The sequence below is a fragment of the Apteryx rowi genome, unplaced genomic scaffold (assembly GCF_003343035.1).
Source record: "Apteryx rowi isolate R43461 unplaced genomic scaffold, aptRow1 scaffold_653, whole genome shotgun sequence".
NCBI classification, from domain to species: Eukaryota; Metazoa; Chordata; class Aves; order Apterygiformes; family Apterygidae; genus Apteryx; species Apteryx rowi.
This window is the reverse complement of record NW_020450931.1, coordinates 223606-246059: the sequence shown is the minus strand read 5'-3', so window position 1 is coordinate 246059 and position 22454 is coordinate 223606. Positions and strand designations below refer to the sequence as shown.

General features: G+C 46.5%; 1 protein-coding gene across 1 annotated transcript in view; it reads right to left on the bottom strand.

The window, feature by feature from the left end:
- The window catches only part of LOC112975170 (hydrocephalus-inducing protein homolog), a 108780-nt gene that overhangs the window by 31925 nt on the left and 54401 nt on the right, over nucleotides 1-22454 (bottom strand). The window contains exons 11-14 of the mRNA XM_026084905.1: nucleotides 20522-20723; nucleotides 16856-17039; nucleotides 5991-6090; nucleotides 1109-1227 (exon numbers count right to left, since the gene is read on the bottom strand). Coding sequence (XP_025940690.1) covers nucleotides 1109-1227; nucleotides 5991-6090; nucleotides 16856-17039; nucleotides 20522-20723 — 605 coding nt within the window. The remainder of the gene's footprint in view (nucleotides 1-1108; nucleotides 1228-5990; nucleotides 6091-16855; nucleotides 17040-20521; nucleotides 20724-22454) is intronic.

Here is a 22454-nt window from a genome sequence, read left to right as displayed (position 1 = left end):
TTATTCTTAAATTTTGCAGCTGCTGCTGAAAATATTTTCACACATTCCAGCTCCTCAACAGTAACCTGAAAACTACACTCATGTATTTTACATCCTGGTTACAAATGGCACTTAGGGAGGCCATGCTGAGCTGAGGTTTACCCACAGTCTAGCTGCTTAGGACAGCACTAACAGCATCATCTACTTATTCATATTTTCTGAAGCAATGAAAATAATAAATTGATACAGAGAGAAGCAATAAAGTATCAGCATTAAAAATGCATAGAGAGCAAAATATTTTTGTACGGAAACACCTTAGCGTGCCCTTCCCTGTCACAGTCAAGCTTTTGAAAATGTCTGGCATGATGCATTGCCTCATTTACTACCTCTTTAGGCTCCTTTGTTTTTCATCTTTGCAGAGATTTGAGGCCACTGTGGGGGGCAGACAAATTGAAGTTTCCTTTGCTTCATTTGCAGAAATTCTCTACTCTTTCTAGAGCCTGAGAGGTACCAAGACTGAAGTGTGCTGAGGCAGAGGCAAGGGAAAGCACTCCCAGTTCATCTGCAAGGGACAATTTTGAGCCAGGAGACTGGACAGCATTCCTCAGACTCCAAGGAATTAGTAGGATGCACTTAACCGAAAACTGTTTGCAGTRGACTTGAACTCAAATGCAGTATATTTGCTCTAGCTGCTTTTTAACAGCCAGAGTATAAAAGGTGCATTGCACTCAGGGCAGAAACAAAGTCTCTGAATGCTTCCCTTTTTGGCCCAATGTTCTTTTCATGTTTCAAATTTTTTTGTGTGCTGCTAAATGCACCTGACATAAAACCTCCCAGCTGCCCTCAAGATGAGATTGCTAAGAAAAAGCCCCCAGAGAGAAGCAGGGATGGGGGCTTTGTGAACAAGAGATACACCTTTCAGACCCCATAAAAAGCACCCAGACTGTGTCAAAACCCCTGAATATGATTATTATGGGGTGCTAGCTCCCCTGTCCACAATTGCACAAGTCTCTGGAAATCTCACTGTACACGAGGCTCACTGCTCTGCAGGATGCGGTCCCCTCTGGCTGCACGGCCGGACAGGCAGAGCCAGCATCCCCACCGAGTACGCCGACAGCCCGCCRCTCACCTGGTATCTGTGCGCCAATCCGAGAAAAACCTCCCCGATGTCAAGCTGGTCAAAGTCGAAGCGGAGCTTGGGCCCTATGCCTTCCCCTCTGATGTGCAGGGGGAGCCTGGTCTCGCGGCCTGGGGAGAGATTTCCGTTTCAGTACAGCCATTCCCTCTGTTGCCCTGGATTTTTCCGATTACCTTGGCCTGAAGGCCCAGCAATCTTCTGACCATGTGCTAACAGGGACCAACTCTAGATGCTCCACCGGAAAATGAGATGCTTCCCGTCCCTCAGGAGACATGCAGGGAATAAGGTGCCCCTTGGGCTGGGTTTCTGACTGAGCGATCATTTTATACCCTGAAAAAGCAACACTGAATTTAAAACATCATCTATGAATTCCTTCCCATGCATTTAGATGAGTTTTGAAATCCACTCAGTGTCTTTCAGTAGCAGCACGAAGCTCATGAAACAGAGCTAAAGATAAAAATATGCTGTCTATACTAATGCAATATGAGACGACAGCACAGGAATCGAGAAGCACAAGCTGAGGCAAGGCAAAGCCCCTGATAATGCCTATAGGCACATCTGAGGGCTAGACAGAGCAGGCAGGACACCTCAGCCACTGCCTGTGCCCACGCACCTACAGCTCCGTACCTGTGGGCCCCAGGGCTTGCCTCCCACAGAAGCCCCCAAATTAGACAGGGCCTTCTGATCCCCAGAGGTGGGAAGCACCCACCTACTCCCACCATGACGCTAGAGCCTGGCTCTGCAAAGACACTTTGCCTGCAGGCTGCTGAGCAGTTATGGAAATCCTGCCTATTCATTACCGACAATCAGATAACAGGGCACGAATGTGCTGCTAATATGCACATCCCTTGCTGCAAAGGTAACCATGAGAACCCAGGTTCATAGCTAAACTCTAAGATGCTGATTTTCTCCTCTAAGGCTGCTAAGATCATCCAATGCCAGGTCTTTTAGTCCAAAGGCTGTTCTGAACCACTGGAACAGCCCAAAGTGCCCGAATCCTAGCCCAAGTTTGGGATTGGGTCTCTCTGCCATCCCATTCTGTTCTGCATGGAAAGCAAGTAGCACAAGAGGGAGACGAAAGCCCCAAAGTTGTATATAATCTTCACTGTAGTTTTCGTGCAAAAATATTCCTCTGTCCTACAAGCTTTTGTGCGATACCGTTTATTAAAGATTAGGGATTAAATGGTTGCCTTAAAAAAAAAAAAACCTTTTGCACAGTTATTCAGAATATCTTAAATGGCTTCCTATTGGAAGGAAGGACCCAGATATGACAACACGGTGACTATATCACAACTTGAAAAACTCTCCTGGAATAGCCTGGGCCTGTTTCAATGATTATTGACTTTTTGATCTCACAGCCATGTTTGATAGAATCCAAAGCCAGAAAATAATTGGTATGGAGCTTTTGTTACATTCAACATTTAAGTGGATACAGCCAAAGTCTGGCTGATAGCAGGGATGAGAGTTATATTTTACAGCTTGGCTATTAATTGGAGGGCTGCGTATTTCTCTTTCATGGATATCACAAAAAAGGCAGTATTTGGTGCTCACTGTCAAAAGACTTTTCTGTCTTGGATCACATGTGGTTTAATTTTCATTAGAAAGAACCCTAGGTGTAAACCATCAATGCTCTTGGGAAATGGCAGAGACTTCCAAGGGACAAACTTTTGCCCATGATCACACTGTAAAGCTTGAAAGCACAGACCAATATGAGAGACTTGTCCCATGGCCACTGCAATCAAACAAACCAGTGGCAATTCTTCTCCTTCTGGAGCATGTCCTCAACCTCTCTTGAGAGTCCAAAGAAACCTTCCTTTCTACCCCTACATTGATCCTGGAAACCCCAGAAATTTTGCTCTTCCTCCTTCCAGCTGAACCTCAAAGTGGGCTTTTCCCAAAGCAGGAGGAACAGACTAAGCTACAGGCAGGATCGCACAAGGAGAGCTGAGGAGACCAAATGAGATTATGTCCTCCTCCTCTTTGCTAGGAGCTGGGGCTTGCAGGCACATCCAGCCTTTGCCCAAGGCCTGGGTAGGGGTGAGCTGTGGTCCTGCAATTTTCTCACTGCAGCACGTGGCCTGAAGCACACAGACCAGCATGGACCATAGTGAGGGCACGAAGGGGCTACAGCCCCCTGCTTGCCCCCCATCCCAAATCCACATCCAGCACTGGAGTCAGAATTTGGATCCGAGTAGGAATAATAGCTGCGCACGTGATACAGGGTGTACGATTTGGCACTACTTTCCTACAGTCACCTCCTTGCTTTCAAATACTTGGCAGTGTAAATGGCACAACAGCCAAGGACTTTGACATCACTTAACTTGCACTGCTTTCTGACACCTGGGTTCCTGTTCACAGAACGTCCCCACGTTTTGTGACTGGTTTTGAACATGATTCTCATCTAACCATGTCACTAAACAGATACCCATAGCTTTACATTACCAGTGCCGTCCCATTGCAAGGTAAAGGGGTGAATGTCACTCGGGATTTTGTCTCTAGTTACAAAGACTCGCCACCAAAGGCATAGCCCAGGCAGGTGAGAGTGGCTTAGAAACGCTTTCTAGAAGATACTGGTCATAACCCAATACAAGGAGTAGTTGCTGCATTTCTAACTATGCACCTCCCTAAGGACCAGGATTGGGAAATCTGTCACATGGAGTCAATGCGAAAAGGAGAAACATTTCCGAGTACAGCCAAACTTAAAAATGAATTTTAGGTGACTGAGTCCCACCCTCTTGTATGCTTTCCTCCAGCACTCAAGAGCCACGGTTTTATTTGCATGAATAACTAGGAAAGTTCATTCTGAGCTTAAATATTTGCCAAGAGCAAATTTCAAATCACTTCTCTCCCTAACTGCCAGATTTGCAAGTTGCACAGTGCTGATTAGTTCAGTAAATCACCTGATCCAGAAGCATCTGCTAAGCAATTTGTGGAGGCACCTGCAAAAAAAGTAGAGGCCAGCAAAGCCCCTTTCCTGTGGGGGGGCAGGGGAAGATCCAGCTGTACAATTCATGGTGCTGCACTGGGATCTGCTGCAGCAGAACTTACAAATATTCACAGCAAGGGGCACACAGGCCATCTGCAAATCACACTCCAAAGGGATTTGTGACTGGCACGCAAGATGCATGAGGAATGCAGTCACACTTCTTGGAGGAATCAAGCAGCAAAATTAATTAACACCCTAGTTAAAGATCATTAATTTATTTAAACTTTTTGCACCAAGGGACCTTGATTCCGACTGTGACAGTCTCCATACTGACAATACAGAGGATCAGCTCTATTTCATAAGGGACAGGAGTAGGCTCACAATTTAAATGACCTCCTTGAGGTCCCTCAAGGATCCAGTAGAAGAGCATGGAACAGAGCTAAGTTCTCCCAAGGGCCAGTCTGGGGCTTTAAAAAGCAGTCTCCTCTTACCCAATGCAGTTTGTTTGCCCAGTTCTGTTCCCCTAGCTCCCAGACTGGCTCAAGACTTGCACGCAAGTCGCCTTTCAGTTTCTCTGCCACACAAAGTCCTCCTAGTGCAACCCCTGAGGACCCCTGTAGCAAACTGATAGATGCCCCCGTCACCAGAACAAGAATCTCAGACCCAGGAGCACAACAGCACCGAGGGGGGAATCCCTCGGGAACAACTTTTCAAATACAGCCTTTCGTTCCCCAGCTCTAACAACTGCAGCTGGTGGGCTGGAAGACAGTTTGTTAACACAAGCCCTGTGTAATTACTGTAGGTGGCATTTGCCAAGTAAACCCTATGCAATTACTGTATAAATAAAAAGCTGTTTCATGACATTTGTATCCGTCAGCTTGGAGCACTAAGGAAGGCAACAAAGCAGCCGTGCTGGTGATTCCGCCACCCTCCAAAACAGGAGCCTGGATGCTAGAGGACTATGGGCTTCACATATCTTCCTATTAGATGGGGTGGGAATATGGGGAAACCCACAGTGTTCCCTGGATAGGTGTTTGCTGGTGATCTCTCACTCTCAGAAGATACCTTAAAAAGCACCATGTAGGAAAGGCCTGGAGCCCGAGAGGAAGGGCATGGTAACACAAACTGCACAGCCTGGTGCAAGCATTCCCTGCCCCGTGCCAGCACAGCAAAACGATCACCTCTGTAAGGGCAAAGGTGGTATATTTGGGTGAGTGAATAACTGCTCCCAGCAAAAGTTGTGACAGCACTTTTGTCAGACAGGACAGGCATAAAGCTTGCCTGGCACAGATTGCTTGGGCTACAGTTTCCAGGGATGGTTTTCACTCTGCTGAGCACAGCAAGCTCTGTGCACGGTCACCTGGATGAACCATAGACTTAGAGCCACAAGGTGACAATTCCCATGCAGGGAGAGAAGCACTGTGCTGGCTGGAGGTGGGGGCTCAGCAAAGCTCAGCCACCTTAGGCCAGGCAGCACCTGGGTAGCGGGAGGTGATCCAGGGTCAGGAAGCACATTTGCAACTCTCTGCTTCTACTGCCTCAAGAATCTGATTATGCATCCTCGTAATAAAGATTCATCTTAGATGTAAATGGTCTGTAGGGGTTTAGTGCTGTTCTGCTAAAGCCGTTCTGCTGTGCTGTTCTTTGTCCTTTACAAATATGTCACAGCAGAACGAAAGCTGGCAAACCCATGGCATGAAAACTCATCCCTTCATTGCCTTAGCTGTTCCAGGGTCAATGATCCAAGCTTGGAAACCAGGCATCCTGGGTCCTGATGCCTAGGATAGGAAGCTATCCAGAAATTACAGGTACAGCAGATGTGTGCCAGCACAGCCCTGCTAACCATTGGCACTTCCTAGCAATAACACAAGAGCTGAAAGGGCCAGAAGACTCTTTTTGTGTCTCATCATCACAGTGGATAAGAAGAGAGAGAAGAGGGAGCTGTACCTGAGATGTCGCAGTAGACAGCTTGTTGGTAGACTCTGGCTTCTCGGGGTTTAAAGATCACATTAATTTCAGCTGTAGAATTTGGCCAGACATCTCCCTCCTAAAACAAAAGGGGACAAGAAACTGTTTATCTTCAAATGTTACATTTCATGTTTTCAACCACAGCCTTATAGCCTATATTTACAGTGTCCATAAAGAGCAAGGAGCAAGCAAACATTTGTCAGTAAAATTTATAGGAGAGTTTAAGAACAGCTGCAAGAAACTCTTCTCAATCCCTTACCTTTACTAGTACCCAGCAAAGGCCTTTTGTTAAACCAGAGATATAACTGGAAGCAAACAAGCTGGTTTACACTCCAGCAGATCAACTAGGCCAACTTTCGCCAGTGGTACCAGCTGGTCTAAAGAAGAAAATGCATCCTCTCTCCTGCAAACCTTCTCTTACATCCTCATATCACTATGGCTACGTGAACGCTTTTACTCAGTTTGGGAGAGATTTAATAATCAAATGGATTTTTCCATTCTTTCTTAAGAATATGCTACCTCTCATACACTTCACCTGTATGTGCATGTGTGTGTATATACATACATACATGCATGCATGCATATTATGTGGTACACAGGTGAGTGAAGGGCACTGGGCACCTAACAGAACAAGCCCTCCTGCCTGGGAGTCAGTGAAGAACCAACGCCTTCCTGCTGATGGTTGCTTCTGCCCTCAGCCACGAGCCAACACACAGGTTCTTCCAGTTGATACAAGATCTGAGAAAGGAGTCAAGAGTCTGACACATCCCTGTTTACCTCCACAAGATGCCTACATTTCTGTTTCCCTGAACACAGGATCAGGCAAGAAGAGATGGGGTCTGCTCACAGCTCCACACTTTCAGCCAAAACTCAGCTAGAAAGCTCTCCTCTCTGTCATGCTCTTGTTCAGAGATTTAAGTCTGGACCACACTACTGGTGCTTCTGCAACTGTCTGCTGCTTCCTTGGAGTCTTCTCCCTCTGCTCTGCTCCCGAAGGAGCAGAGCTCTCTGGTCAATGCTCTGGTCCTGGCACTGGTACTCTCCATCCCAGGGAACCCACAGCTCAGCTGCACCCAAGCCTCACTGACCATTTTGAGAGAGATCCCTACTTGGTAAAGGTACTCACTTGTTTCTTCCAACTATGTTAACTTGTTAAATAAAGGCACCACTTACATCCCCTCAGCCCCGCTTTCACAGGCACCTGACTCAAGCTTTAACACTACAAATGGCTGTTCACGCATTTATTGACATAAATATATGCACCTCTGACAACTGTAATAATACTCCAGGAGAAATGAAAAATTTATCCTATAGAAAGGGACAAAGAATGAACAGAGTTATTTTTCTGCCACCAAAATAAGGCCTGAATCTGCTTGCTGCAGGGTGTCCTTAGTACTTTGTCCAAAAGTGTCTTGAACTGACTGGAGCCTCCGGCACTCCTGCAGTATAAATATTAAATAACCATAATACTTCCCATTGACTTAGCACTTACAGATCAGAGGACAGTCCCAGCAAAAATTAAAGAACTATGACAGTGAGTTATGGGGCTGCAGCTCCAAATAATTCCCTAATGCACAGTCTGCTTGGAGTGAACAGAACAGAGGAAAAGAACAGGCTTGGAAAAAACTATTCCAAACCCTGACAAACCACAACCATCACAATAATAAGGAAAGTCTGAAACCATAAGTCACTTGGAATCTTCTCATAAGCTAGAGCAAATATATTTGCCAGATCAAATGCGCTTCGTGCTGTAGGTTTCTATCCAGCCAGCACTGGATGAAGATGAAACATTATTATATCCCAACACACTTGCCCAAGGAAGCATACAGCACGATTCGGGGGGCATCAGCCTGCAAGCCACAGTCAACACGCTTGCTTATTAGAGAGCCTTTGGGTCCCATAGGGATGCAGCATGGACTCATAAGCATCCATAGAGCTACCTTAGATTTATGGCAATAAAAATATTCTGGGGGCTCGGAACAACATAAGCTTGGCTATGATGCCTGGAGCTTATCTAAGACAAGCCACGGAGAAGAGGCAGTTGGATGATAGATTTCCCTGGCTTAGCTAATCAGAGTCTAACAACTCACCAGTCCTCATCACCCAGCTGCTCACTGTGTGTTTAACAGAATGAATTCAGTCATGTCACTCTAGGCAGACTGTCCTGGGAGGGGGGTGGGGGAGGACGCACTATACAGCTGATTTTGTTTGCTTCAAGTCTGCCGTCTGTAGCTAAACGCACATCTCAGCTCACCAGCTTTGTGCGTTTCTCCGTACAGGGTGCTGTATAGACTGAGCAGCCCAGTGGTAACATTTGACCCCCCCCCCAGTGCTGTCAACCTCTGCCCAGAGCACTGCAGAGACCACTCGTGCAGTCCCTGAATTGCAAAGGGCATCTTGCCTGGCTTATTAGCACCATCAGCTGCACAAAGTCTCAGCTGCTGCCACGCCGAGGAGGAAGCATTACCRAAACATTGCTTAGATCAGAGCGATGGTGAGGCCTGAGGTCTTCATCTTATGGAAAGGGCTAAAGCAGAGAAGCATGGCATTTCCTGAGCTTTATAACCAAAATACATTACATGGCTTTTGGTCTGAGCCCCCGAACTGTTCTTATTATACTTATCTACAGGATAAAAACATGAACTACATTATTTTTTGCACTTACCCCCAATTTCTTACAATTGATCCTTCAAAACTTCACAGAAACTTTTCAATTCACAGTGCGGGCTGATCAGCAACACTGAATGCCTTATGCGAGAGCACTCAAGGACATCTGACATTAGAGTCCATCCATCCTCTCCAAGGCAAAACTGAAATTTCCACTACAAAATRAAACTAGTCTATAGTTTCACTTACACCAATGAGACTCCAACTGTTCCTGGATTTGACTGTGGTTCTGCAGTCAGAATTAGGAGGGCTGCGCACAGTCAGATTACTTAGAGGCACCCAGCTTAGAGTTTGTACCGGCTGTCAGACAATGTCTACCATAAATTGAGCACCAGATTTGCCTGGGACTGTATTATTCCTTGCAAATCTTTGGAATATATCTGAAAAAGCAGAGTGAGATTTTATATCATCTGATCTTTTGTCCAATACTGGCTGCCCTAAAGTAGCGTTTATAGCTGGATAGAGGGCAGCTTCATCAAGCCAAATCACGCCTGGGACATTTAGAGCACATTCTTCCTTCTGTTCAAGCCAGAAGACGAGCTCCTTTAAGCGTAATGGAGCAGAATCAGCTTTTCAGATCAACTATCTAGCAAAGTACTCTTTTGCTGCTCACTTCTTCTGGATTACGGACTGATGGTACTCACTGGTCTATTTATGCACTGCAGTCAGACATATTGGCCCTGTGGACCACTTAGGGACAGTTTGGTTATTACTCAAAGGTTGACAAAGGCGATAAATCTCCCATTAATAGAAGCAAGCGTAATACAATTCATAAGCAAAAACAAACCTAAGCAGGAAAGGGAGAAAATTAAAAAGAACCATTGGCCTGATGAATATGTATCTGCTAACAACAATGCAGTTTTACAGCTGAGTGAGTTTAGCTGACTTTGGGATTTGATGAACTCCAAGGCCAGCACATCTGTGATAGAAATACAACTGACACAGTGATCTTAGCCTACTGTTTTGGAGCAGAGTAACAGCAATACATTACAGAGGCAGCGATAGGGACAGACCCAACGGTATGGGGACTCAGGAGTGGGGTGTGGAGCCAGAAGGCACAAAAAGCAGCAGGAAGCAGTTCACAACAGCACACACTACGAGCTGCACTCAGATCAACCGTCCTTCTTTGGTCATTGCTTCAGCTTCGCATGAACAGGGTTCAGTGGGCAAACATACCTGTTCCCCCACTGTTGGCAGGGAGCCAGCTTAGACTTGCACTCTGCACGTGTGAACTAACCTAACTTGCACAGGAACAATCCTGGCTTCAGCAGTGAACATGTACAGAGAGACATTGCAACTACAGCAAGGAGGGATTAATAAAAAAAGGGAGCTTCATTAAAAAAAAWATATATATATATTTTGGAGAATTCTACAGAAAGTGAGGCACAGCAAGGCTTTTGCCCACAGTGGGAATCTGTCCACACCACTGTGGTGCTTCCACCGCTCCTCTCAGAGCAGCCCACCACCCTCCAGGAGCTCCTCTGAGGCAGGGCTGACAGCCCCAGTTTCCCAAAGGGGGTCCCAATGTAGGGAAAGGGCTAGAGCTTAAAGACCTGAAAGCCTAAGCATTCAAGAAAGATGTGGGGTATTCACACTGCTAAACTTTATATACTTAACTTGAATCACCTACAGGGAGCCTTGGGCTAGCATCCCTTGAAGGCAGGAGCTGCTGAACAGCACAGGGTCTCCACCAACTTGAGCAGGACTGGAGACATGAGGGGACTCATAATTGAGACACAGGAGTTCTGCATTAAAGGTAAGCAGTGAGGATATCCCTCCTGCCCAGGGCAATGCAAAAATCTTTTCTAGTCCAAATTTAGCAGGCCTCAGTGGGGCCAGGCAGGGTGCCTGTGTACAGTCCTGGCTCCCTCAGACCACACAGCGTCTCCTAACAGAGGTGGCACAGGAGTGCTCTGGGGAAGGAGGAAGCAGGGTGAGCTCTGGGCACCCAGCCTTGGCTTCTCTGAGGGGCCCCAACTCTCTGGGAGGGATGAAGGCAGGCAGGCCAGTCCTCCAAGCAGCTGCCCCGAGCCAAAGGACTCTTGGCCTTGGCTGAAGAGAAAAACAGGTGCGAGCAAGGGACTTCCAGGATGGGGAAAGGCTGACATGAGAAAACAGGCAGCACCTAACTCTGGATGTCTATACATCTCCAAGGCCAGGGGAGAGCAAGCCACAGGTGGACTTCAGGGGATTGAGCTAACACTCAAAAGCATTCAGGGCTGCCAACCCCTGCTCTCTTGAACCAAGTTCTGTCGCTCCTCACACCCTCCCCACAAACACACCTTTGAAGCTCCTGTTCCCCAGCATGCCTAGCTCTTTCCTTTTCACCTGCTCTGTATCCTGTTGAGGATGCAAACACATCAATAAGCTTTCTATAAGCCCTTCCCAAGCCTTTCAGGTGATGGCAAAGCTCCCTGTACTGCAGGAGCTCCAACAGGAGCATCTTTTTGATAGGCTTCCTGATAGCCAATTTGTATTCATGATCCTTCAGCGCTTAACTAGTGTTGGCCTTGTTTCCCTCTAAACATCTTAATGCTTTATTACCTACTGACTGTAGATATCTTCAGTTCAATATATCTAGAGACATCTTAGAACAGATGTAAAGTCAAACCAGCTCTAGCTACAACATTGCTGCCTCAACTGCTTCTTTTTAAAAAACAGACTTCAAATCTTCCTCCCTCAAACTTTGTTCTCTTACCCTTGTTCTGAGCTGATTTACGAAGCTATAGATGCATCTATCCCACTCCAAAGGGGCAATTCTGGGACATCTGCTTGCACAGTAGGCTTCCAGACATGCCCACCTCGATGGGACCTCTCATGCTGCTTGCAGAAATGCCTGCGGGCAGCCCCAGACTGCCAGGCCATGCATTAAACTGCCTCACCAGCGGTATGGTGTAAAAGCCCCAGGAGCGCAGGGGTACATGGTGTCCCACATGGTCTGGAAAACAGCCTCTGCAAGTGCTCTGGACTGTGCTTGCAGAGCTGCTCTCCGTGCAGACACTGAGCTTGATGTCAAGAGCTAACCCTTGGAGGAATCCCATCCAGTTTGATTTGGGACAACAGTGCCTACGCTCATCCTGTTCCCTGAAGTCATTTTCTCCTGCCATGAACAGGCCAAGTACTACCTTAGTGGCGCAAACAGGAGCCAGGCTAAAAAGAGGAACTGCCTTGTGCAATCAGGTCTGCTTTAATTTCCTTTATCCCACCACTCAGGGACCACTGTCCCCATTTAATCCTTGTCCAACCTCTGCCCCCAGCAGTCTGTACGCATCTGTAACAGGCACCAGGTAGCTGGACAACAGCAGAGACAAAAGGGATACCCGGAGTCCCACTACATGCCAGGTCTTGCACCTAGCAGGACAACTCAAGTTCAGGTCCTGGAAAGAAAACCATGGGTATCTTCATTTTTGCAGGAAGCTTTTGGGAAGCAGCTCCTAAAGGAAGACAAGCCCCTCGCTACCGCTTTCCCAGCCTTAACTGACTCGCTGTCCAAGACTACCTCTACTCTCTACTTAGAGACAAGTAGGCACAGAAGGCAGGACAGGGATATCATGGCTTAGCAATCTGCTCTGGCTGCCTGTTGGTCTCCATTGGGAGATAAGTCATCTCTGCTGCATCACTGCTGCTAGCAGAAGGGGGACTGGAGCCGGGTCAGTGCTGGCAGGGCATTTATCTGGGTGGGCTCAGACTCTAGCATTTGATCTGGCCTCTTGGCCCAAAACAGCCCAAACTGAACATCAAAATGGTGACCTCCCCTGTACCCAAAAATACATCTTCAGAGACAGCCTGGGAGAACACTGCCAATTCACATCTCCAAACAGTAAAGGAGTGGAAATGTGTATCCACAGGCATTATTCTGACTGGCTAAGTTCCTGATTGGGGTGATTCGCTCAACACCACCGAGACCAGAGTGACTACTGCAATGTTGCTCGGATCTGTCTGTGCACCATATAATAAATCACTGTGTGAGGGAGCCTAGAGCTTTGGACACATGTCATTTCTTTTTTTCAAAACCTAAATAGATGAGAATCAGCACACAACACCCTTTGCTGGGGATGATTTTTTTGCCAGGGATGATTTCTTGCCAAGCTCCAGGAAGCCATTCAGTGACGCACCTGAGGTGCTGCTGGATCCCACAGTGCAATCAGATGAGATTTTTCCTAAGACACCAGAGGAAACAAGCCTAAGGACTAGCAACATAACTTATACTTTTATATACATCCACATGGCTCTCTGGAATAATTCTAATGCAGCATTAATGCTGGAGTCTTGCACTCATATCCTCTCACAAGCAAACCTGCACCAGTACCTAGTAGACACAGTCCCTTGAGCTCCTGCTATGAAATCACTGTTCTGCAGGATTCTGTGTATTTGCAGGGAAACTTTTGGCAGTATGTACACAAAGAACTTGCATGTACTGTCAGTGAATTTGTAAGCCAAACAGTTGGACTCCAAAGGCAGAGAGCAAGAAGAAATAATCAGTTATGCTTGATTCTACTATTCCATGATCAAACCAAATTCTTTTAAGGAAAAAGAGATGTATTCTGGGTCATTTTTGTCATTTCTCCCTATCATTCTTGCTGTATGTCAGACTATAAAACTAAAAAATATTATGAGTTATTTCTCCTGGGAAATTAAAATAGGCTGTTGAAGAGGTTCCTTACATTCCTGCTACCCCATAGGAAAATGAGAACTGCTGGTTAAAAGGACATGCTTCATTACCCACCCTTTCAGGCTAGCTGCTACATGTGTATGAGCCACCTCAGGAGTGAGTGGTCTGCCTGGGCTGGCATGGTCTCTACAGGACAACAGTTGAGTCAGAGCATGGAAAACTACTGTGAATATTAAGCAGGAGAGAAATAAAACATACAGTGTGGTAAACACGATACTGCAACACTTCTGGCTTAATGTTGGCCTCAGACAGGCTACAACTGGCAGGTGGCATAAAATACAGAAGGTGGCTGTATGACGACAGAGCACAAAAACTGTGCAGCTGTTGTACACCGGCTTTGCTACAGTGTGAAGCAATGAGATATTGGAGGGGATGGCACACAATATGACTCTCAGGTCCAAAAGTGATCTCAGTGCAAGAGTCCAGCCTTAGATACCTGTAGACCCATTTTCCCTCTCAGATTCTAAATACTGAGTCTGCTAGTTCTCCACCAGCCTGAATAAGAAAAAGCTGCTCTTGAAAAACTAGGCACCACTGCCTGTTGGCCAAATCCTCTGCTTTCTCTTTTGCAGAGGGGGGGAAGATGATCCAGAGAAAGGAAATCACTATTCAAAGCATACATAAAGCAAAGACAAAGCTGGCAATGGAAGCACAGACATGATGCCCAAAGTGTATCCTGCTAGTTCAGGACACTTATCATGAGAAAGGCAGTGCCAAAGCCAACATCTGCCTCCTTCCATAAATAACTGAAGCCACACGGAGCTGTGGGATGGTCCATTGCTTCCCATGGAGATGGTGTCTTCTGCCAAAAACTGAAGTGCTCTGTAGTAACCTCTTCTTTGGATGAGCACCAATAAGTGTATCACTTGGTTCTCCAGCTGAGGTGGAGATTTACAGAAACACAGACAACATTGTTACCTCTAGGACCCCCTTGGAATCAAAATAGCAGCAGTTTCACAACCTGGAAATCCTGAGGACCACCTCCGTCAGCTCAGAGTTAACACATGACACTTAGGAATCACTGCAAGGCAATGACAGGACAGCGATGACTTGTCAAGGACACTGCAATGGTAGCAAATCCTTGTCCTCTCTTTCCTCTGGTGTCCATTTCCAAGGAGTCAGCGCCCACGCGTTTGCAATGTGATTCACAACTGAGCTGTGGTGGGAGGGATGCAGTAAAAAGCAAGGACTTTGTCCTGTGGTAGCCACCTGGGCTTCTATCACAGCTGCTTCTGCTGACATAGCATGCCTATTTGCAAAAATAAATTAAACCAAATTTGAGATGCGCTCAGAAAGTCAGAGTTGCATAACAGCCTGTTTCCCACAGGCTTGGAAGGCTGCTCAGAATGTTTATGGTCACATGGTAATTCTGAAATCATTGCCTTTTCTCCTTTTTTATTATTTTCATCAGCAAGTTAACCCTATACAGACTGAAGTGTTCTGCTGCACCGTCTACAGATGGCAACACCTGAAAATACTGACAGATCTGCTGGTCTCATCTAGTGGTCCACTTCCACTGCAAAGCTTCTGTCCAAACCCTGCAAAGCTACCATGCCCAGAGAAAGTTTTCCGGACTACCATCCTCCATCAGCTTCCTAACCTCTGGAAGCAATTTGTTCTGAGAATATTCTCTGACTTAGTTAACATTAACACATCCTCCCTCCAGCCGCTTGTTAGAAGGGTTTATTTCTATATGGTGCTCTCAGAAGTCACAGGTGACAGGCAGGAAGCAGAGTGTACCCACTACCTTCAGCCAGAAGGTTTGGCCCCCCAGCTTTGGGGGCCTCCTCAGTAGATTTACATGGCAATGTAAGAAGGGTGTCTGTCAGAAAGGTTATGGGGCCATCACTAGAGGGGAGGTTATGGAAGTTGGTGACAGTGAATTTTTAGATTACATATTTGATAAAAAGGAGAAAATATTTATCAATTGACATAAAGACAGTGAAAGGCCATGGGAAAAAAAAGACATGAGCAGAACTGTGGATGCAAAGCTGGAAACTTGATAAGGCTGGACAAGACAGAAGGGGAGGGACTCATGTAGTTCACTTACATTCAGTCCTGTAGCAAATTGTGTAACATTAACATAGCCAGTTAGGAAAGGTTTCCACTCAAGACTTGAGGCCTGGCTATGTTTTATGTCCCTACACGACAATGCAGAGTACCAGGACTCAATACTGTGGACAGTCAGGCCTCTGGAGATCAGTCACCTTAATGCATTTCAGGAGCAGGTGAAGCCGTCTGTGTAGACAAAGTCTGACTGTAACGAAGCAGGAGTCCTGGGATACGCTCCAGACACTGCCCCAGTGCAGCACAGGAGGCTGTTAACACTCATCTAACCAGTTTCCACTCTCTACAGTATTTCTACTGATCTCACACAATCAGTATTTCTACTGGTCACACCAAGCTGCTGTCAGCTACAGTAGTGCAAAGCTGCAGTAGTTCTGCTGGCAACTGTGGCTCCTTTAGCAATGTATAGGCTGCAGGAGTAACCAAGAAGAGAACCTGTCTCCCCCTCTTGAAAAGATTTAGTTCCACCTATTTTAAAAGAAATAGGTTGGACTTTATTCTAGGGTTTACTCCAAAGATGAGAAGGGATTTTATATGGCTCAAAGACAGCAGGAGGTGTTTGTCTCAGAACATGTAAACACACAGAATCAGAGCCTTGATTAACTGAAGGATGTGGGCTTTGTTTGTGTAAACAGAAAAGCATGATTTTTTTCCATAAACACACACAATAGAACTCAAAAAACCTATTTAGACCTGCCAGGCTTGTGTCCAGGCTCACAGACGACACTGGAGATTCAGATGACGTGCAAGTCCAGGTTGTATGAAAGAACTGGTATTTCCACGATTAAACCCAGACTGAATTTGGCCTCCTTCTCACAAAGGACCATTTTTGCTTTGGAGTCACTACGTGAAATGACAGTGCTCTAATCTCTTTTGTTAATCTTCATCGAGCACACGCAAGGTGTGCCCAAACCAATATATCTCTGAACAATGCAAACTCCAAGCAGAGTTCACACAAGTGCAGGAATGAAAGGAGTTCATACTTAAAAAACAATTGCTAACTACAGGTCACCTAATGCTGCTATCTTGCTTTTACAGAGATCTTCTAAATCACAGGGGTGAAAAGAGTAATTACTCTCATCTCTGTTTTACAGTAGGGAAAGTGAGGTACAGCGAGCCAAAGTGACTTACCTGAGATCATATATCAGGCCAGAGTTCAACTCAACTGGCTGCCAGTGATGCGCTCCAGCCATGAGCACATGCTGCCTACCAGCAACCAATTTATAGTTCTTGCAGTAGCTCAGCTTTAGGCAGGTTCTCGCTGCCTGTTGGGAGTTCACAGTTCAGAAATGCTTTTTGCAACAAGCTCTCTCAGCCTCACTAGGAACCTGAAGTTCACTCTCAGCACATCAAACCAGCTGATGCAGGGATCTGCCAGGTGACCTCATTCAGGGAGGAGGAGGAGGAGGAGGAAAGGAGGTTCTCAGCTATCGCTTACCACTGGCTCAATGCTGAAGATGTCATCAGAGAAAAGCATGGCATCTCCTTTCACCTTCGCGCGGTGGTTCTGGAAGGTGCGGGAGAGAATGGGAAGGCGTTCTCTGAGAGTGGGGTCCACATTGCACTCCTTGAGAAAGCGATCTGTCTCGTCCTTTTCCTGGCTCTGCAGTCTGCGACACAGCCTGAAGCCACAGGGAGAGACAAACCAAGCATATAATTTAATAAGCAACATATTTCCGGAGGCTGTCATGTAAGTGCAGGGGCAGCAACACGCTCAGAGGGGAAGAGCGGGCAGCAGCACAGCAAGGGGCTTACCCAAAGCCAAGGGGTCCCAAATGAATCAGGTTATTGGTAGTTGTTCACTGGCACAGCAGGTAATTTTACTTCATGTTCACAAGCTGAGAAGAGGCTTTTGAAAGCTAACAGCCCTCAAAAGAGCAGGAAAGTTCCTCCTAGCTCAAAGCCACTGCCACAGTTAAGAGTCCAACAACCACCTCACCTGACTTCCGACCYACATAGCTGCACTTGGGAGCCAGGTAACAAGAAGATCAAGTTTTACTGACGGGCAGCTACTGCAGCGCTTGTTGGAAAGGAAAGAAGAGGCAGGATTTCATCTGCAATTTACTGTATCAGTTTTTTCCTCCTCCCTTTTGAACTTGCAGTGATAAGCACACAGTATCTGCTTTCTGTTCCCTATAGTGCCTTCCACCAGAGGATTCCAGAGCACTTCAAAAGCAAACTAACAAATTTAGGCATCACTTCACCTTGGTGAAGTTGATAGTTTTATAAGCATAAAAACAGAGGCCCTGAGAAAGGAAGGGTCTTTGCCCAGCATCACCCAAAAGAAGAAGTCAGGACGAGCACATCTGAGTCCCAACTCCTAGGTCTAGCCTCAAACAACCTTTCTTTTTTCTCTTCTAGGCCTTCTCTAGAGAACTCAACTCAGTTAATCTCTCCTTTAGTTGGCAGTCAGAGCAGAAAGCATTTTCTAGTGTTTAGACATTGTGACTGAAAGACAGGGAGGGCTTCTACAGAGCAGTCGCTTCCTAGATGGATTATTGCTGTCCCCCCTTCATGCTCCAGTCCTCTGGCTATGAAGAACCAGCAGGTGACAATTCTGGGGGAACGAGCAGAGGGCTCCATATGTAGCAAATTGAGGCAATGTAGTATAAACAGAAGGACAGCAATCATCACCCAGCTAAATTCAAATGCAATTAGAAAGTAGTCATGGCCGCTACTAGCTGCACACAGACAGAGCCTCAGGCAACTGCTGTCACCAGTGCCAAAAATACTTGCTTTGGCGAGCTCCCTGTAGAGTTCAATAGGAAATGCCTCTCTATGGCTGACCCACAATGCTGTGGATTAGGAGGGGTTCCAGGCACCAAAAATCAGCAGCCCTGAACTGAATCTCCATCAATGGGCAATAATTCCACCATTACATCCCAGAACATCCTGCAGGATGGAGACAGAGCAGACCCCTGGATAGTCCTTCTAGGGATCCAGGTTATACTGGCTAATATCCCAATGCTGGGTCCTGCACTACCTCTGTGGAAAAGTCTTTGCTGCTCCCTCTACCTGAGGCCTAAAGAGCTTCTCTACTAACAGCTCATTCCTTGATTGTAGCTGAATTGTGCAAAACCCACACTTATTAGGCACAGGCTCAGAGCATGCTGACCCTGCCCAAAAAGCCCCATGACAACCCCGAGGCTGGCAGATCAGTGCCAAGGTTTACAAGGTTTACAGGGTGCCAGCTGAGCTCCAGATTGTCCAGAGACAAGTTGAACATCTTGGCGCATCCAATCCTGTGTGCCCAATCCAACTGCACATACATTTATGGAGGCTTCTTCATCCCATCCATTGATTCATGGATCCTCCACAAGAACTTCTCTGTGGAAGCCCACTCTGTGAGACTGGGCCAGCAAAAGAAGCAGGAACAGGGGTACAGGAACAAAGACGCAGCTAAATTTCTGGCTTCATATAGTTTCGAGTCCAACTGAGTCACTCCACTAGGAGCTCAAACTGGCCTTGACTCCATCACTGCTGTACTCTTAATTTGCAGGTTCAGTTCAGGTGTTTCCTGGGCAAAGCTTACCACTTCTACATAGAAGTTGCTGTCTCTTAGGGACCCAAGCACATGCCTCATGAATGGATGCGACTGGTACCTGGACAGAGGCTTAACGCTTTAAGTACCTTGCAGGGCTGGGATTTCTCCACAGGTCAAAGCACATAATTTTGTAAGGCCCCATATTCACCTCCCAAGATGGACAACTTCAGCAAGCAGGGGTATATGATACTGTGTGCGTAAGAAGGGTGAAGGCTGAGTACCGGCCTCTGAGCTATGACCGTGCCTAAGACTTGCCACAAGGAAAAAGAACATCCTGACCATAATCTAGAATAGAAATTGGAATGAGAGCAAATGTAATAGGAAAAAAATAAGGTGCAAGTCCACTATGGGGAAACCCGGCTGCTTCTGTGGGGGGAAGGAGATCACTCAGGGCCTAGTCTGAGATAGGCAGATAGGAAGAGATGGTAAAGGAGTGGTTCAGGGAATTACCAAGAAAAGGTCATGAGATTTTCCTCTAACACTCTGTGCTTGCACAGAAGTCACACTGTGTAATTAAAAATAGAGAACAGTGGAAAACTAGTTTTGGCCTTCAAGGCATCACTGACCTAATTGTGTTGAACTTTATTTGCTCAGAAACCCTTAAAAAGTGCCCCAGTTTAAGGCAGTTTCCTGATCAGCTGTGGGTTCAGTGCATAACTTCTATAAATCCTACATTCATTCAAGTTTGAAAAGTCACAAGAATTTCCTAAATCACCCAAACTTAAGTGCAATTTCCAATTCACCCCCAAGCTACAAGTGTTTCTCTGCTGCCTGAAATGGGAATTTCAAAGCTTCACTGAAGAATATCCTTTGAAAAAAATCTTTCCCAGCCCTTGGCCCTTTCAGTATTGCTACCTCTAGCTGCCCCACGGCTGTGTTAGCACCTCTCACTTCCATGAAGACACAGGGAGCTGAAGCCCAAATACTCTTCCAGTCCTGTGCTGCTCTGCCTTCCCCCAAACTTCTCCACCTCTGAGCTCTCTCCGGACTCTAAAGAAAGGCAGAAGTACCACATGTGCTGGAAACCTGGATAGTGCAAATTAATTCGACATCCCACAGCAGGAATGCCAAAGCTTTCTGGGCCAATAAAGCACTTGCTACCCTCCATATCTACTGAAAACATGCCTGTCATCTTACCATGAGAGCTGAAACTCACTACATTGAATATTATAAGTTATGCTACCAGCAACTATGTTAAGTGCTACTACTTAATGTAGTCCCAGGTAACTACTGCTGACGCTTTCCTCAGCCTCACAGACCCTCTGTAGCCCAAGGATCTATGGGCCTCAGTAGCCCATGCTCCCACAGAACATGAATTTGCCACCTGAGAAAAGCCAGTTGTTGCAACCAATCTTACTATCCCCAGCCAGAAGAACTGGAATAGAAAGTGCTGAGCTCCATTACCCTGAAGCTCAGCATCTTACACCCTGAAGCCTTGGATGGTTAAGAGTAACAGGTTATTTGTCCAAAACCATTCAAAAGCACAAACATCCCTTTGAGGCCATACATTAGTTTTTCCCTGTGGCAGAGTATCATACTGAAATGAATCTTTAAATGAACCTCATTTTCTGCTGATCCTCCTCTTCCCAAGTAGCAAAAGCCTTCCACTGGAAGTGGGCTAYGATTTCACTCCTATTGTGAATGACCACAGCTCTGTGGTTTGCCAGTGTGAGGTAGGTCTTCTCAATCATCAAGGAGTTCTTGTCCAGACTGATGTTGACCTCTACAGCTGCTCCATAAAGGCTTGTATGAATATCTTCACCTGGCAGAAAGCAAAGGACAATCTTTGCTCAGCACATTTGTTGCTGAAAGCACAAGGAACAGAAAAAACATAAGTAATGGAAGAAATGTTTACAGCTTTTAGCTGGATTAGCAATTCCACAAATGAGTATGTTTATTATATCCTGACAGCTACCCTGCGTACAACAGGAGGATGTCCTAGACAGCACCTTAGTTCTGGATGTCCCTGTAGAGATCTATTCCCCAAGGTTAGTATTTATAATGAGATTTTCAGATGTGTTCAGGTGGTGTTTGGGTTGCAATTCCACAGCAGTTGCAAGGAATCCTGCATCCAACTCATTCAGGTGCTTCTGAGGAGTCCCACCTCAGTCACTACTTGCTGAGGGTCTCCTGCAGGCTTTACCAGGGCAAAGCTAACTGGTACTGTGTCTCTTCTCCCCAATCCCTTTCTGCTGACAAGCAAAGGTGCTGGGAGGGATGTGGCAGGACAAGGGGGGGGGGGTTCAGAAGAACAAGTGAAGGGACAACCCAAAGCATGGCAGGACACAGAATAGAACTTCACTGCGTTGCCAAAACAGCGCCATCTCCTTGTTTGCTGTGATTTTGTGAGGATGAACGAAAATGAGGTTACTTGGACATGGCCTGCACCAACCTGCCCATTACAGTCCTGCAAACCCATTTCTTTGGCCTTGATACTGTTGCCTATACCTGAGTGTGCAAGTTTACATTGAGTATTCCCAAACTATTCAATGACCAGAGTAGAGTCATCTTTGCTTTCCACCTCAGGCCCAGACGTGAAGGGACTAGAGAGCCCCTGGCTATGCACATCAACTGATACATGATTCCAGCTTTGCTGAWGTACCTACCAGCATTTCACCCTGAAGAGCAAAGACTCCCACCACAGACTAGCTCATTTTCAGAGATTTTAAAGCTTCATATTTCACAGCCAAGTAACTCCTGGGGTTCAACCGAGCTCAAACTTCAGCACCAAGCCTCTGCATCCTCCACTCTTCCCATTGCAGGTTAAGGTTTTCCAGGTGAGATGCAAACAGYGAACAACGGACATTCGGGGAAGGTCAGGGCCACTCTGACTCTCTCTAGAAATGGYATTTTGCAGGAGAAGGGCCCAAAGCCTCAGAGCTAGCCCCAAGCAACAAGTGCACCAGTCATGCCATATGCAGCAAAGGGGGATCCTTCTGCACACCACACAGGTTACAGCAAGGGAGTCAGTGGATGGACTTGAAATGGCTACTGCACAGCAACACAAGGYGAGAGCATCCATGCTGGATGGACTCAAATCCTAAGGCAGCCACAACACAGCAGAATGGCACTGATTCTGGAAAAGAGACCCCCTCCAACAGACCTGGGGAATGAAGCCAGGCTCATCTTTACAGGAAGGGATCTCCACAGTCATTCAACCCTGCACATGTGCCATATAGAGCAGTTTGCCCTCCCAGAGTCACCTTGTCCAAACCCTTTGCACTGTGAGCGGCTTCAAGAAGCAGGCTAAAAGTTTTGGCTACTAAACAGCTGGATGACTTGACAAGGGGTGGCAAAATGACTAGCAAGCAAACAGAGCAAGATAAAGAGCTTGTATGTGTTGTGAGGACCTCCTGGAATACAAGCTGAACCTACAACCAGTCTTTCTTGTGTCCTACAGCTGGTAYGTGTTCTTTATCACCCAGGCCTCAGTGAGTGGAGAATTCAGCCTTCATGCCTATACAACCTTTACTTTCCCTGCTCTCGAGAGTTT